Source organism: Solanum lycopersicum, chromosome 6, assembly GCF_036512215.1.
Source record: "Solanum lycopersicum chromosome 6, SLM_r2.1".
NCBI classification, from domain to species: domain Eukaryota; kingdom Viridiplantae; phylum Streptophyta; class Magnoliopsida; order Solanales; family Solanaceae; genus Solanum; species Solanum lycopersicum.
The window spans coordinates 25,733,990-25,751,535 of record NC_090805.1 but is presented as its reverse complement, the minus strand read 5'-3'; the positions used below and the strand labels follow the sequence as shown (position 1 = coordinate 25,751,535).

The 17,546-nt window shown below is 29.2% G+C and overlaps 1 protein-coding gene across 2 annotated transcripts; it reads left to right on the top strand.

The window, feature by feature from the left end:
- Positions 1-14,850: 14,850 nt before the first annotated feature.
- LOC112941630 (transcription factor MYB14-like) lies at positions 14,851-16,554 on the top strand. Of its 2 annotated transcripts, none has more exons than XR_003247052.2 (3): positions 14,851-15,156; positions 15,544-15,720; positions 15,945-16,554. XR_003247052.2 is itself a non-coding variant. In XM_069298887.1 (3 exons), the coding sequence occupies exons 1-3, from the start codon at positions 15,009-15,011 to the stop codon at positions 16,408-16,410; spliced, it is 723 nt and encodes a 240-aa protein (XP_069154988.1). In that variant the 5' UTR covers positions 14,858-15,008; the 3' UTR covers positions 16,411-16,554. The 2 variants fall into 2 exon arrangements, 1 of the variants encoding a protein (XP_069154988.1); XM_069298887.1 differs by having other exon boundaries at positions 14,858-15,156; positions 15,544-15,652.
- The last annotated feature ends 992 nt before the right edge of the window (positions 16,555-17,546 follow it).

The window sequence follows — 17,546 nt, the reverse complement described above, 5'->3', positions numbered from 1 at the left end:
GTGGCGATAAGTTCTTTTGTGTTTCTAAGTTAAGTAATGAGTAATACCGATTTTTTTAGCAAAGGTTATGGTAATATCTATGAAGACGTGATCAATAAGCTAAATACATGAATTTCCAAAAATCTTCAAGGTATTAGTCATCTTGATAGATTAGGAAATTGAGTTACATGGTTCGGTTTACAATTAAAAAATTTCATTGTGAATCTACTTTGGTGGTGGCAAGGTATAATTTGTGAGGTAAAAATAAATTAAAATAATAATATATTGTTTATATCAAATATTAAACATATGAAAGGACTTATGCATAGTCTGGACCGGAAAATTTGTTACGTTTGGTTATTAAATGAAAGAAGGAAGGATTTAACTTTAAAGTGTTAGTTTAGAGTGTAAGGTAAAATATTACAGATTAGCGGTCAACGAATAAAATTGTTAAGTGAGTTAGCGAAATGAACAACAATCTGATGTATTGAAGAGTTCAATGGATTTGAAATTGGTGTTATGGGTAGAATTTAAGAAAGGTGAAGTAATCAAACCTCTCATATATAGGCCCCTGGTTCAAAGTTGAATGTTGTATGAATTTTCTCTTATAAGCTTAGATATGATTGTGAAGTGTGGATTGGTTCAACATAAACTTATTAGGAGTTTATCATATACTTTTATTATAAATATTGAGTTTTGGTTTGGGTAGAAAATGGTGAGGTATTAAAATTTTAGTGTTTACGTAGGGGTAGGTTACTTAAATTATGATAGATGACTAAAGATTGATGTACAAGGTAAGATCTAATTCTACTTGGTTATTAAGCATTTAGAGTTCGGTTAATACTTCTCTATTGATGAGACTACATAGAATAGTAAGATGTGTTACATATACATTTGATGATAAATAGGGTCTATGAGCTTATAGTATACAAAATAATTTGAGAGACCAAGAATTTCCCTAAGTGTTGACCTGAGGTATGCGATGACTTAGAGTGGTAGCTAAAGCATGGTATGTGGAAGTGGTATGGAGTTGACTTTGAGTGTGATTAATTTTATTTCGATAAAAAGGTTCTATCAAATTTAAAATTAGTGTTATTAGCCTTGTTTGGGAACTCGTAAGTTTCATGAAATGCTTAAATAAAAATAGATGTAACAGAGTTTGAACATGTAATTGATAAGAATACTTTGATACTAATTGTGGTTGCGAGTAAGGTAGATGGACGTTGTAGTTATGATGTTTGTTAGTGCTAAGAGTGTTGACTTCAATGGATGTGGGCTTCGATATGGACTAAATTGATGATTGTGGGTAGCTAAAAAATCAGAGAGATAGAGTCAGTTGAATGAAAATGTATGATATGGGCATTATGGAAGAAGTATCTGGAGTTATTTAATCTTAGTTAAGTGCATTTTTTATGTTACCAACTATTCCATTCTTGCCGTAGTTTAGAGTATGATTTACTTTCTACATTCGTTTATGTTTTATCTTCTAAGGGTGAATCCTTGATGGTGGATCAGATGTATCGATTCTTGATTTTCCTCCTGGTAGGGTGGCATTCTTGGTTAGACTTGTTCATTTCAGTTATGGGAGATTTTATGTTGTTTGGGATAGTTGAAGTATATAAGTGATTCTGCATGCACAACTTTACTTATGAGAATTTATAGGATAATTGTCATGAAAATTTAAAGTTATTCAATAGACTTAAGATTTATGTCATCATGTGTTTCATGTTTTGGCTATGTGTGATTGAATGTGAGGACTATTGGGTCTAGTTTTTTCATTCTTAAGGTTTGTCTATGATAGCTACCAATCGTGCATTTCGATAGTATTGTTAGAAGTTTTGTATGCTTGGGTGTATCACTCGATGGTGATTACTTGATCTTTTCCATATTTGGATCAAATGAGTTCGATTTTCCTAGATGATTACTTAATGTCTAACGATCATATTTTTATAGCTCAGGCTCGAGGAAATGTTTTGCTGTGAGACTGTATTTTTGATAAGATCTATGATGGTTTGTGCATTATGAGTTGTGGTGGATGGTTTAGGAATACTCCTGGTTTTAGCCAACATTGATTTAGGATTGTATCATGATTATGCTAAAAAAATAAAAAATTATCATGATAGTTGTGTCAAGGTCTAGTGGAAGAATCGATAAGTTGAAGAGTACTCCACTGAAAATAGTTTTGTTATTAGTTGAGTTAATACACAACGATATCATTGGAGTATTAATCCATTTGAGGCATTGTATGGGAGGAGGTGTAGGTCTCCAATTGGTTGGTTTGTTACTTTTGGGTGAGATCTTGGGTAGTAATATTGTAAGGAATAGTTGAGACAAATATCCATTTTACCCTCGCCTTCTTTTGATCGTTCGAGGATGAGCGATGGATAAATTGGTATCTAATGTAACGATCCATTGGTTCGTTTTGAGCAATAGAGCATTTTATTTCATAAAGTATTTTTCAATAGATTATAGATGGGTGTTTTGGACTATTTATAACTATATTTATGAAATTAGTGGAGTAGTTTTAATTACTTATTAGTTGATGGTTAAAGAAGATAAAATTATAATTAGTAGTGGTAGACTTTTATAATTAGCTACATATAACAATTATGGCAATAATGCTAAGAAGTTAAAAATCAAGTTGTGAATAAGACTTACCTGAAGACGGCATGAGGATCCGCAGGTCTTAATCAAGGTAAAACTCGTCTTCAAATCGTAATGTTCATCGTGATGCAATTTGTTAATGCAGAGGTATACGTATGGAAAGCATTGATTGTGTGATGGTGGGGAGGTTTGATTATTTATTAGTAGGTTAATATTTAGTATGTTTAGATTTCATATATATATTTGTCATTACACGGACATATGTGTTACCTCAATTTTCAATTGGATTTCTGTAGAAAATTGGGATAGCAAATATATGTATAATAATATTGATAAATGCTAAGATGGATTGAGGAGCTAGGTATATATTTGTTGGAATTTTACTAAGGCTAATGATAACTATAATTAGGAACTAATGACAAATTCTTGATGTCATTCTTAGTTCATAATGATTATGACCAATGAGGTGGTAGTGATTGCTGGGAATACCTTATAGAAATGTACAGGATGCATGGAATACGGGTTTGACAATTGTTGATTACCGTAAAATTTAAATCTATGATTTCGACCCTTAAGTTTTTTTACAGTTTATCATATTATAATAAAAGTTTTGCTAATATTGAAATAGGTAATTAGATATTAGGTATATTATGTTACTTGAATACTATTAAGGTTATATTATTTAGAGGTTAAGACTTAACCCTAGGCTTTAATTTAAGACATAGGAAGCTTGACATATTAATTGACCTTAAGATGTTAAGAACTTGAACATAGAATTGTGCTTGATAATTTTTGGGTTTGAGCTAGACATATAGTAATAGGGTGTCTGTAGACTCGTTAACTTACAAAATTATGCACATATACTTGATAGATGGAAAAGGCTCAGAGACATTGAGGAAAGGAAAAGTATTGGAGAAGTAGCATGTTGACATCGATTCTTCGATGGAGGTAGGTTATGGTATATGCTATTTGATAGTAAACTCTTAATAGTGACTGATATGCATTGAGTGATATTGTGAAGTTTTCTATGTACTTGATTTAGTGATTGTGTGGCTTGGTCGTGTGTTTTGTTATTGGTCTGAAATCCCGAGACAGTGAAATGTATAATCTTAAACCATCTCTATCGAAGTAATGCCTTGAATAAAGAAGGTTCGATGAAATATTATTAACGAATGAAAAGGTGGTGGTATTCTTGGATCAGAGTGTCATGTTCCGACACAATATTTTTGAATCGGAGTGTCAGATTCCGACACTGTATTTTTGGATCGGAGTGTCACATTTCCATATGATATTCTTGGATCAGAGTGTCACGTTCCGACATGATAATATTAAAGAAAAACATGTTGAATTAATGGAAGATACTCAATCTGAAAGAATTCAACTCCCAAAATGGTTTGGTTTGGAGGCATGAGTCCTCATGTGTGATCTTGATACCGTTGACTTAATACATACTTTAATGTTGTTGACACTTGTTCATGTTATTTGTTGTTTATCACCTCTTAAGTGCTATAGTTGAGCTCATAGTATTATTCATTGTATATTAGTTTCTATTATCGGTTGGTCGATAATACCTACTCAGTACATGTTGCCCCGTACTGAGCCCTACTTGTGTTTTTCTTTGTTTTCTTTTATGAACTGCAGCGAGTGTACCAATGACTTCAAATTTCCCTTAGCTCTAGCCTGTCTCACGCATATCAGGTTCCAAGGTGAGCTATTTATTCAAGCTCGTGTTGGATTCTCTCGATCATGAGTTTTCGGACACATATCATTTTATTTTAATATATATATATATATATATATATATTAAAATTTTAAATCAGAATATAATATAAAATAAAATATATTGAGATTATAATATTTTTGGTAAACATATATAGTTTTAAAAACACCAATAAGTCCTTGACCCTACATTCACAAGTATATCCCAAATTTTAAAAAAGTCAAACAAACCCATGACCCCACAGTTTTTTATTTTTTAAAAGTCCAATCCTACAAAATAATGTAAAAATAAATCAAGTGTCTATAGAGTGAATTAAATTTTATTGGGGTCTCCAATGTCAATTCTTCCAGCATACAACTAAAAGTTAAAGTTCTCAAATTCAAGAAACAATGCAGCAAATCTTCCCTTCTTGGGAAATATATAGTACGGACTTCGGAGTATTATGGTTTTGGATCTATTGGTAAACATTATTAGCTAATAATTATTAATTCTTTCGATCCAATTTATATGATGCGTAATAATATTTTTAAATATTTTAAATTATTAATTATTGTGAACTATAACACTTCTTATATAATTTACAAATATATAAAGTTTATTTCAAAAAAATTTAAAATTTCATAAGCAAAATCTCCATCATACTTAAAAAATATCATATAAACTAAAACAGACAAAAACATGGTGTTGTTTTTTTGGAAAAATGATAGAATTCTCACCTTTAAGTTTTCTTATTAACATTATCTCCTGTTAGTTTTACAAATCTCCAAAATTCCTCATTTTCACGCATCTGATTAATGTATCAACACATTAAATTAATGTATCTCGCATATCAGATTAATGTATCTCGCGCATCATATCAGTGTATCATGTATAAAATATACATCAGATTAATGTATCATGTATAAAATGTAGTGTATCTAATTTAACAATTAATGTATCTCGCGCATCAAATTAATGTCTCAGTGCTTATATTATTATATCAGTTTGAGAGATTTCTTTAATTATACACTTATAAAAATATGATAATTTACCTTATAAATATTTGATTTATGTCCTTTCACTTCTTTTTTTTTTGGATGTTAATGTTTTTAACCTAAGGCACCACATGTGTTGATAGGATATATCATGACAAAGGAAGGACCCTATATTTCATATTAATTGACAAGAGATGAATATGTGTGACTGAAGAAAGGCATTCAATATTGCTATAGATTCATATCTAAGTTGTCAATTTTGTTCAATCAAACACCTCAAGAATGGAAAGAATATCACACGTATAAATAATATTAGATAATGTATATATAAATGCATGTATCTAATGCAATTTACATATACCTAATATGTATATAATGAATTTCACTCTCTTCTCTTCATAATAGTGAATCTGATAGAAAAACTGGATTTATTTAAGTGTATTTTCTTCAATATATGATTGAAACCCTTAATTAGTGGTAAAATATATATTTCCTCTATCCCAATTTAAGCGAGAAATTTCGGATTTTGAGATTTAAAAAAGTCTATCTTTGATCGTAAGTTTTTCATATATCTTCTAAATATTTTGAATTGTTAATTATTGTAATTTAGAAACTTAATGCAATTTAGAAATATATAAATTTTATTTTTAAAAATTGAAGATTCCATGAGAAAATTATCGATCAAACTTAAACAATTTGATTCTAAAAAAACGAAATGGGATAAAGAGAACAATATTTTCAGGGGTCATATTGTAGAGTGTATTAGAAAAAATAATGTATGTATTAGTCTTGTGTATCACTAGTACCTTGTTTGGTACTCTTTTTCAATCTATGCATAACTAATGCTTGCATGAGTTATACAATCTATTATGTATTAAGGTGTGCACTGATAATACCATGAATTTCTAGGTATTCGCAATGCAATGATTTTAATGCATGCGTCAATCTGATAGAAGACTCAACTGGCCTTAAAACGTTTCATTTGCATCTTTTTCTCGAAGGATATCTTTGTAAATAAAAAGGTTCAAATATGCCATCGAACTTTTAGAAAATGCTCATTTATGTCATCCGTTAAAAGTTTGACTCGTTTATGCTATTGCTGTTAAAGAAAAGGCTCATCGATGCCATTTTTCTTTATCTCCGGTTTTCTAAAACCATTTTTTACACACCAAACAAGGTTGGCACTTTTTTATTGTTTTTTTGGATCAAATGTACGTTTTTTTGCTTCTACATACTAAGAACAACAAGAACACATAAGAACATTAACAATTCCCAAATTTCAAACCTATTCAATTCTTCACGGATTTGCCTCAAATTTCAAGAGCAGTTTCGCTCTGAGATAGATACCAAAACTCAATTTATTTTGAGCTCATATTCAACCTAACTCAACAAGACCCAATTGAAATTTCTTGAAAGTTTCAAACTTCAAAATTCTTTAATGGTAGATTCTCCATAACTTCAAATTATTTGAAATTTTGAACATAAACTCAAAAAATACTAGTCAACAAAGATCTAATGTAAAAAATTACAAAAAAAAAAAAGAATCAAAGAAAATTTTAAAATTTTGAGATTGATTTTCGTTTTATGAATACATTTTTTAAATATAGGTGAGTTTTTTGAACTCTGCAAATTATGTTAGAATTTTCATTTTTTTAAGAAAAAATTAATGACGTAGTCGAAATTTGAGATGATTTAGTGAAGAATTGAAGATGTTGAAAATTTGGGAGTTGTTTATGTTCTTCACGTGTTCTTGGTGTTTTAAAGAAAAACAAACAAAAAATATTCATTTGATCCAAAAACACCAATAGAAAAGTGTTAAACCTTGTTTGGTGTGTAAAAAATGGTTTTGCAAAATCGGAGTTAAGAAAATGGCATGGATGAACCTTTTCTTTAACAGTAATGGCATAAATGAGCCAAACTTTTAACGGATGACATAAATAAGTTTTTTCTAAAAGTTCGATGACATACATGAGCCTTTTCCCTATTTTTAATGCATCAAACCGAACAATGCATTAAATAATATATGTATAACTAATGCAAGCATAATTAATACATGTATTGATAATGCAAGCATTATTAATATAACTATTTAACATTATGTTTATAGACAATTCTTAAAAATATAGATAATAATAATATATATGCATGATAGAGAAATTAATATGTCTAATTTTATACTTTTCCTTTAAGTTATTCTCTACGGTCTGAACACATTTTTTTTTCGTTTTCCATATATATTCTACTTGGAGTTAGAGACAAATTTCTCATAAATGAATAACGAATTATAAGTGTAACATCCACTAGGTTAGTTATGTCTACACGCTTTACTTTGACCCTTCTTAGTCTCACGTGGTTGTGGAATTCAAGGATTGAAGTTGTCTTTTTCAGTATAAATGGAAGGGAACTGGTTTGTTCATATACTACACAAAAATCAAACTACTCATTGTTATTCAATGAAACAGAAAAAATCAAGGTTATTGTGTACATATATGCATGCTTTGAGATTCAAGCGGATGGAAAAAGTAAATAGTATTTAATTAATAATTAAGGAGACATAAAAACTCGAATTTTGACGATAGGAAAGGAAAGGTATCTTTCATAATGTGTATAATGTATTTATGCACAATGATTTGAGAGACCTTCGTATGAAATGCTTATGATTTTATCAATTGAATCTCTAAACTCACTGAAATATGGTTTTAACATTTATGACCAATGATCGAAGTACACATATGACATTAATAATATTGAGTTGGAATAATGTGTGATTCCATGCATTGTAAAGAGATTGAGTATAATATTTTTTAGGCTTAAGTCATCCATAGCCACTTAAAGTTGTCCGCAAATTTCACTTAGACACCTCTTCTTAGGCTTGTTCCAATTGAACACCTAGACAACAAAATTTTTTACCTATCAAACCCTTTTTATTGACTGACAAAGCGTTTGTAGTACACACAAAAAAATGAGCGTGAAAGCATAACTTTTTAGCCAAAAAAAAAGATGTTATATCTTCTTCTTCTTTGAGAAAGTTCATCACCATTTCTTCATGGCAAGCTGCAACCATCACCACTCATAATTCTGCAACCATCACCACTCATAATTCTTTCTCCTTCTTTTTCGATTTTTAGCCATTCTCTTTCTCCAATACACCAGCTTATTAAATCGGTTGTTGTCATCCACAAGTCTACCATTGTCAAACAACCTTTGCCTTTCAAACAACCAACTACACATTCAAATTTGCCACCGTAAGTTTTTCAGCCGTAAAAAATGTTATCTCTGCTGCCACCAAAAGTATTTATCCCTTGTTCACTTATTTTGTCAAATTAAAGCCAAACATAAATTAAATAAAAATCTTAAAACAAAAGAAAAACAAAAAAAGGTAGAAGATGAAGCGGAGATTCCTTTCCATTGAAATGGGATATTAAGCAAATTTCATTAAATATAGATTAAAAAAATTTAAAATAACAAGCAACTAGTGATCAATCATCTTTTTACTTTACTTTAGTGTTCATTATTTCCGGCAAACTCCATTTTTTCGGGCAAGAATAATACGAATTTGAAATTATTATTTGAAAATTGTTAATTTATTTAAATTTTAAAGAACTGACAACACAAGAAAAAGAAAAAACATCAATAAATCTAAATGAAGTTTGAGGATAAGAGTAAGATTAAAAAATGGTAGTCTATGGTGTATTTGAGGAAGGTTCTGGCGAAAGAGGAGAAGGGTAATGATTATTTTCTTTTCTTTTATTTCTAAAAAAATATATAATTTTTTCTTATAATTTTTTTTTTAATTATTCTAGGTCCAATACCACGTGTCTTCTTTTAATTAGTTACTATGCCACATCATCCGCAAGTGTATAACACACTCTCTTATTTCAACTGATTGTCTATAAAGTGTTTGATAGGTAAATTTTTTTATTAGTAATGGTGTTCAATTGGAACAAGCCTAAGAAGAGGTGTCTAAGTGAAATTTACGGACAACATTAAGTGGCTATTGATGACTTAAACCTATGTAATTTTAGCAACAATTGTCACTCTTTGTATATGTCCCTGAAGCCTTTAGCAACATTGATTCTAATGACACTTAACTAATGTCAGTAAATAGGGGTGTTCGTTATTCGGTTTGGATCGGATATTGATTAAACCAAAACCAAATCAATTTAGTCGATTTTTTAAATTTCCAAAATCAAACCAAACGAAAAAAAATAACCATCGGTTTTGGTTATTGTCGGTTTGGTTCAGTTTTTCTGGTTTAGTCGGTTTGAAAGTAATAATTTTTTTGAGGACGTACGTATCTTGATAGACACAAATACCAAGTATATGAACAATCTACAGAAAAACTAATGTAGGTTCAGTCAACCAATTAAGTAATATTAGAGTTATCATTACACGAACAAAGTGATTTATTTAAGATAAAGTGTGACTATTTTATGTGAAGTACAGTAAGTAAAGACTAAAATAAATTTTGATGGACTTGAATTTGAGATTGTTATACCTTGGCTAAAGTGTTAGGCTTGAAAAAATGGTAAAGTTAAAGCCTTAAGTTAATTAAATTTTAACAAAAAAATTTTAATTTATTTATAATAATATATGAATAATTATAAAATTTATATATCTAATTTATCGGTTTGGTTTGGTTATTTTTACGGTTGTTTTTTAGTAAAATCAAAATCAAACCAAATAGTATCGGTTTTCAAAATTTAAAAACCTAACCTAACCAAACTAAACCAGATATCGGTTTTTATAAATCGGTTTGGTTCAGATTGTGGTTTGGTTTGGTTGTTAACCATAACCATGAACAGCCCTACCGATAACGACTTTAGCACTCTTTATTAGTATCAATATTTAATGCCATTAAAAGTTATTTTTGTTGTAGTGAGAGAAGGGGGGGGGGTCCGTTTTATTTTATAATTTTTAAAGTATTTTAAATAAAAAATAGGCCAAAGTCATATGCGGCCACTCAAACTTGTCCCGATTATTCATTTAGACACCTGAACTAGGACTTATACCTATTGAACACCTAAATTATCAAGAAATGTGCCTATTAAACACAAAATGCTGATGTGGCAAAGTAAGTGTATCTCACTGCTGCTGAGCGCGTGAATGCATTTTTTTTTTAAATTTTTATACCTACTTTGTTGATACTTGGCATGCATTGACTAAATATATATATAAAAAATTAATTTAATTAAGCATAAATCTTTTAAATCATAAAAAAAAACCCACACTCATCTTCCTTCAACACACCATTTTAAAAACTTCAAATTTCTCTGCTTTTGTTATGATTTTTTTTTAAATTTTTTGTAAACAAAACGTCTGCTGCATTTTCAAGAAGAAGAAAAACTGAAACATTTGGAGTTAAAAATTGACCAATATCTGTACTTTTTTATTTTCAATAACTCCAATTGAGCAACTATCACCATTCATAAACTTATTATAAATGCTATAAAATATTTGATATAATGTTAATTTCTCTTTGTTGTCGATTTTAAAATAATTTATCAAGATCGATTATATTTATAAAATCGGAATAGTCGTCAAAAGAATAACATATAATGAAGAAAATGAAAGAGAAAAACATTTGGTGGATGAATTCGAAATGAGATGGGGTTAGACATTTTTTTTGTTATGAAGAGGAATGGTGATTATGGAACAAGAGAGAAGAAGAAGAGAAGAAGAAGAGAATAAGATGAAGAAAAAAGGGCAGTAAGTTAGATGGGATGGGGTTAGGTGGGGGTGAGGGTGAGGGTGAGGGGAAAGATTTTTTTTTAATTAATTTAATTTTTTATATATTATTAAAGGAAGGAAAATATTCTTTATTTTTTAAAATTAAATTAATGGGCCCATGTGCCACGTGTCGTAGTTCTATTCATACTTTTTGTCAAGATAAAGAGTGTGCATTACACGCACAATATTTGTAAAGATAGTTGTTATTTTATGTTCAATAGATAAATATTTATTAATATTAAAGTGTCTAATAGGTAAGAGTCTCAGTTAAGGTGTCTAAATGAATTATGCGGACAACATTAAGGGGCTATCGATGACTTAGGTCGTTTTTTTTACATTTAATTTCTTATGTGCAATTAAAAATGACGTGAAATTCCATACATAACTATTATACTGCACACACATATAAAGGTAAAAGGGGTTTAAAATATTATATTTCAGTGAGTTTAATTAGGATTCAGTTAGTAAAGTCACAAGTATAAGGTTTAAAAATACCTAACATATTCAATGTCAAAGGTTTATGTTTTAGAGGGTAAAGTTTCCCTCGATCCCTTAGGATTAGAAAACCTATATCCATGACGAAACTTTCCTCTGTCACTACTTGTCCCTCGGTTTATAGGATGAACATATGAATTTGTCCCTCGTTACACAGGATGAACATCTGAACTTCTCGACCAGACTCCAACAAACCTTTATCGCGACCATGATGAACACCTGGGGACAAGAGAACATTCTTAGAATATAAATAACCAGATCCTAGCTACTCCACATCCTAAATTACAAATTGAACTCCTTGGGGTGATCACGGAAGGTTAAAGTCTCATGTAACTAACAATGTGGTAGGTGTACCCTTGCTTACTGTGACATAATTTTTTTCAAAAATATTATATATATATATATATATATATATATATATATATATATTATTGTAGCTGAATATTAAACTACCTAGCTAAGTTATATATATTGTGGTAATTGGTTTTATTTTCAACACACTTGATTTTATCCATGTATACTATCAAATATTAGGTTTATTCAAGCAAGAACAAGTTATGCATAAAATGTGAAGTCACTATGGGACAGAGGTATAGACCCATTAATTATGGAATTTTGTGTCATTCAAATAAACTTCTTTCTTCTTCTAAAATCAACGAATATCTACGTATCGATAAGTTTAAAAAGTATTTAAGTTATGATCATCGTACCTCGTCATTAGGTAGAGTTAAAGAAGAAAAAAGAGGTTCTATTTTGATTGTTTGCTCTCATATTCATACTTTAAAATGTCAAAATAGACACTAATAAGTCTTCTTATTTAAGCCTTCTTAAGCATTGTATTAATTATCGAGTAATTTTCTTAGATAGTCAACCATGTTTGACAAATTACCTAATAATATCACTTATGTTTGTTTTAGGACTACAATATCATTCAACTTTACCTATTTTCCTCAAAATATACTTGACAAAAAAAAAACATTATCTCTCTCTTAATGAAATGCCATGTCACATTTTTAAAATTTACTAATGATATTTTCTTTAATTCTTAAATGTATGTAAATACTAATTTATTTCAAACATTTAACCACCATTATAAATCGAGGTTAATTTTAATATAAAGAAAAAAACAATTTAAATAGATAAAGAAAATAATAGATAATGAAATACGAAATTCATGGATAGTAATATTTAATTAAGTGTTTTTTATTATTAACTTGAAAAATAATAAGTTATGAAAGTAATTAGTTATTACACTTGTGATAATTATTATGTGCGTGATTTTCTTCGCACAAAAATCTCCTTGTTAATCGTAATGATAAAATCATGTCGATTCTCACAAGAAATTGAGAGCGGAGCTAACCTTCGGTTACATAAAATTTAGTTAGATTTATAATTTTAAAATTCTTATATATATATATATATATATATATATATATATATATATATATATATATATATATAATATTGATTTAGAACTTTTAAAGAAGTAAAATTTAAAATTTACATGTAAGCTTAAAACTAAACACAAGTGTCTATGCTATTACGAGCCCAATATCTATTATTTTAATTTATGTGATATTGATAGAATTTAGAAAGTTAATTAAATTTTAATATAATTATAGATATTTTAAGTCGTTAATTACTTTTTGTTTGCATAATTTTGATGTAAAGAGATCCATTAAGATGTCCATAATTAAAGTTTCTTCATCGATGGTTGATTTCATACTCAAAGTAGCTACAAGATATTACCGACATCTAAAATAATAAAGATATTGCTAAAGAATATGAATTTAAAACTAAAAGATATAACCAAAACAAATTCTATAATTTTAGAAAAAATTATCCACTAATTAAGTTAAAATAGAACAAACCAAATAATTTTTTCAAATCAGAGAAGTAAGACAAATAAACAAAAAACATCGTATAAATAATATTGAAAAACAGCGGCACAAACACTTAAAGAATCTAAAAAAAAATATTATTAATAAATTAAAATATGTGACATGACATCCTAATAAGAGAGATAATATTTTTTTTATCAAGTATATTTTGTGGAAAATAAGTAAAATTTAGTGATATTATAGTCCTGAAACAAACATAAATGATATAAATAGGTACTTTCCCAAATATAAATTGACTATTTAGGAAAATTACTCTTAATTATCTCATTTATCCTAAGCGCGCCTGACCTTTGAATTGTCTCCTAATTCATTTGTTGCACTCTTTGGGTTTAATTGATTAATTACTTGATAACGATGTGTTAATTTTAAACTAACAAAAATTACGTAAATATATTTGAAACTTTCTCTATTACTTAGCAGCCGCTTGATGTAGCAAGTAAACATCCCTCTCTTCTCATTCACATCTTCTTCAATTGCATGAACAAGATTTGATATTATGCAAAAATGTACCGATCTCTACATGGTTATTAAAGGACACCTGATCGTAACTTTTATAATTTTAACATTTCAAAGAATTAAAATAAATAGATGAATTTAAGACTATGTTGGTCTTTAAGTACTTCATCTCTAGGGTAAGTGTAGTTCTGGCCATTCAGATTGAATATGAAAATTTCGTCAATTTTTTTTTTTTAACTGAAGAATTTACAATTCAAGTATTTCGATTTTGGATAATCCTTTTGGATATTTTGATTTTTGACTTTTGAGCCTATAATATAGGTGATACTAGACAATCTTAATTCACACAATAGTTTGTTCTAGAATGTATAGCTTTCTACTCTTAATAATATGATAAGAGTTGTGGTCTACCATAGGATATTAATCTATTGAACATTTGGTAATTTTTTTTATTAGACTTATTTGCATTGGACACCTGATATGTGTAATGCTGAATAAAAAGCACAAAAAATTGAACTGTGATACTAAATTTGATTCCAATCCGAAATCCATAAAACAAAAAAATAAAAATAATCTGAAGTCTCTGTCTCCTAACGTATATATCAATCATCATATATTACTGAAAAGGAACATTAACCAAAAAAGATGAACAAATTAAAGGGATTATTCCATCTAAAGTTATCAATATAGCATATACCAAGCTTGATCATTCAATAGGTACAGTGTGGTAAAATACCTATATAAACAATTGTTTTCTTAGTAAATTGTATCAAGTCAAACAGTGACAAGTAAAAATAAACAAAAAAAATATCTAAAAACTACGAAACGTATGACATAATTTACAATAATTAATAACTTAAAATATTTAAAATGCATAGAATGAGATTGACTCTCGAAATTTTAAGTAAATCACTAAAATTGGAAAGGAGAGAGGAAAGGAGTAAGTAAGATAGAATAACAAAGGGACAAATTAGGAAGTAGTGAGGCTTGAGGGTGAGGGAAAATGAACTTTCTTGGAAATAATAAAAGCTTTTGAGCTAATAATATTCCACAGGCTGAAACCCTCCTCTTTCCTATATATAAGCAATATTCAAACTTTGTGAAGTATATGTATGACCCTTAATTGGTGAAAGCATTTACTATATAGTTATGGGAGAAGTAGTGTTCCAGCTGCAACATGGCAAAAACATGGGTTATGTTAAGAAGGGTGCTTGGTCTCCTCAAGAAGACAAAAAATTGATTGATCATATCGCGAAATATCGTATTTGGAACTGGAGCCAGATGCCCAAATTTGCAGGTACCCCTACATATTTTACTAGCATCTGATCATAATTTATCTTAAAAGAAACATAAAGTCTTCATCCTTGCTTTTTTTTTTTGTTGATTTCGTATTGCCTTTAGGGTTTCAGCAAGTAATGTACATATAGTATAGGGCAGAGCTAGCTTGTAGTCAGGGTTCATCTGAACTCTTTCGATGGAAACTTATATTATATATACATGACTAAATTTATTTTCTTATGTATATTATAGATGTTGAACCCCTTTTGGCTAGTTAACTAGGTGTTCAATTCTTAAGATTTTGAACCTATGAATGAAAATCATAGCTTCGTCACTGATATAGAGACTACTTCTTAGGCTCATATATATATATTAATTTGTCGTTATGGCAATATGGATGGTGTAGGGCTATCAAGAACTGGAAAGAGTTGTAGACTGAGATGGATCAACTATTTGAGGCCTGATATAAAGAGAGGGACATTTAGCCTTGAAGAAACTCAAACAATCATCAAAATGTATCAATCACTTGGAAACAGGCGACGATTAATTACCTTTCAATTTTTATCATCGAAGATGTGATTAAGTAAATAAAAGTGTATTCTCTCTACTAACTTATTATTAGGTTATATGAAGTCATAAAATCTAACCTTTTCAGTTTATACATGCTAATTAGCTATGAATTCATGACCAAAGTCTATATATATTTATAAGTAAATAAAAGTGTATTCTCATTCATGACAACTCAAAGTAAACTACTACATATAATTATTTGCTGACACTATTTTGTTGTTATGTAATTTGTTGAAGGAGGTCAGCTATAGCTAAAGAATTGCCTGGAAGAACAGATAACGAAATCAAGAATTTCTACCATACCCATTTAAAGAAGCACGTTGGGACAAAAGTTGAAGTGAAACCTAAATCAAGGAAGAAAGCTAAACAAATAGAGATGAGTACTCAAAAGAAGCCTTTGATAACTACTAATTGTCCAAATATTCAATCATTTGATTTCACCAACTCCTCCTCCTCCTCTAGCTACATCATATTTGATGAAAATTATGATTTCTTGGAAACATATAATCAAGAAAATGATGTTACTTCAATTGTCAATCAAGTTGATGACGAAAACATAGTTATATTGGAGAGTAATCCAGAGAGTATTAGTACATCAAGTGTTGATTTGTACATACAAGATTTCATGGATGTGAGTATTGATTCATCTAATGTTGATTTTTGGTTGGAGCTATATATGGCGGCAGACAATCTGAACACCTAGAAGCTGAATCTACTTGAGAAGATTCAATTACAATTTTATGTATGCCTTTTCATGTCCATTATTGTGTGTTAAGTTTATGTAACATAAATCTATAACTATATATGCACTGTGTATATACTTGCAATAACACCCTTCGCTGGAAAATTGTGTGGTGTACAATTTAGGTTTGATGTTATTAGCTATTATGAGTGTATATTTAGTTTTGCACACGATTCACCAAATTTTTGGCTCCATCTCCAATTTCAGTTAAATGATTAACAATGATTGCTTCGCGATTAAGGGCAAAAAAACTACTCAAATTTCCAAATACATGATAGAGAGAAAACATTGATCAAGGGAGAATATTTTGAACACTGATAAAGTTTCCTTGTGCAAGATTGTTTAGGTAACAATTTTTTGTTAATTTAATCGATTCAATCCACCTTAAACATCACATACAAACTTAATTGTTATTAAGTTTCCTTATGCAAGATTGTTTAGGTAACAATTTTTTGTTAATTTAATCAACTCAATCCACCTTAAACATCACATACAAACTTAATTGTACAGCCAGAGATGGAGCCAAGATTAGAAGTTTGGGCGCTCTAAATTTTAGGACGGTTTAAACCCAAAACACACTAAATGAAATACATTTCCACCGCCCCTTCCCTACCACTAAATTGTCAATGAATTTTGTTACGGGCAATTTTGATTTTGGAGGGTCCCAACCGGTGAGAGGGGCCCTGCTCTGATGCCATGTGAAATTAGGTCTTAGACCTAACTCACAACCCAAAAGCTAGCTCAAAGGGAAGAGGATTGCCCAAGACTTATAAGGAGTCCATCCATCTTATTAACCACCAATGTGGACTTTTGTCATTCTTTAACAATCATGTCATTTCCATCAACCACTTTAGAGAAAATTAATGGTTGAATATAATGTTTTACTAGTGAGAGTTTTTTTTTTTTTTTAAAAAAAAACATGTATCTTAGGTTGTTTAGTATTTGTTATTTAATATTTATTTAATTTTTCCTAATTTAGGTTGGAATAGATTTGTTAATATTTATTTTGGTTTTTTATTATTATAAATAAAAATATTATTAGTTATTATTTTCATTTTCATCATTATATATAAAGGTGAGATTTAAGAATTTTTTAA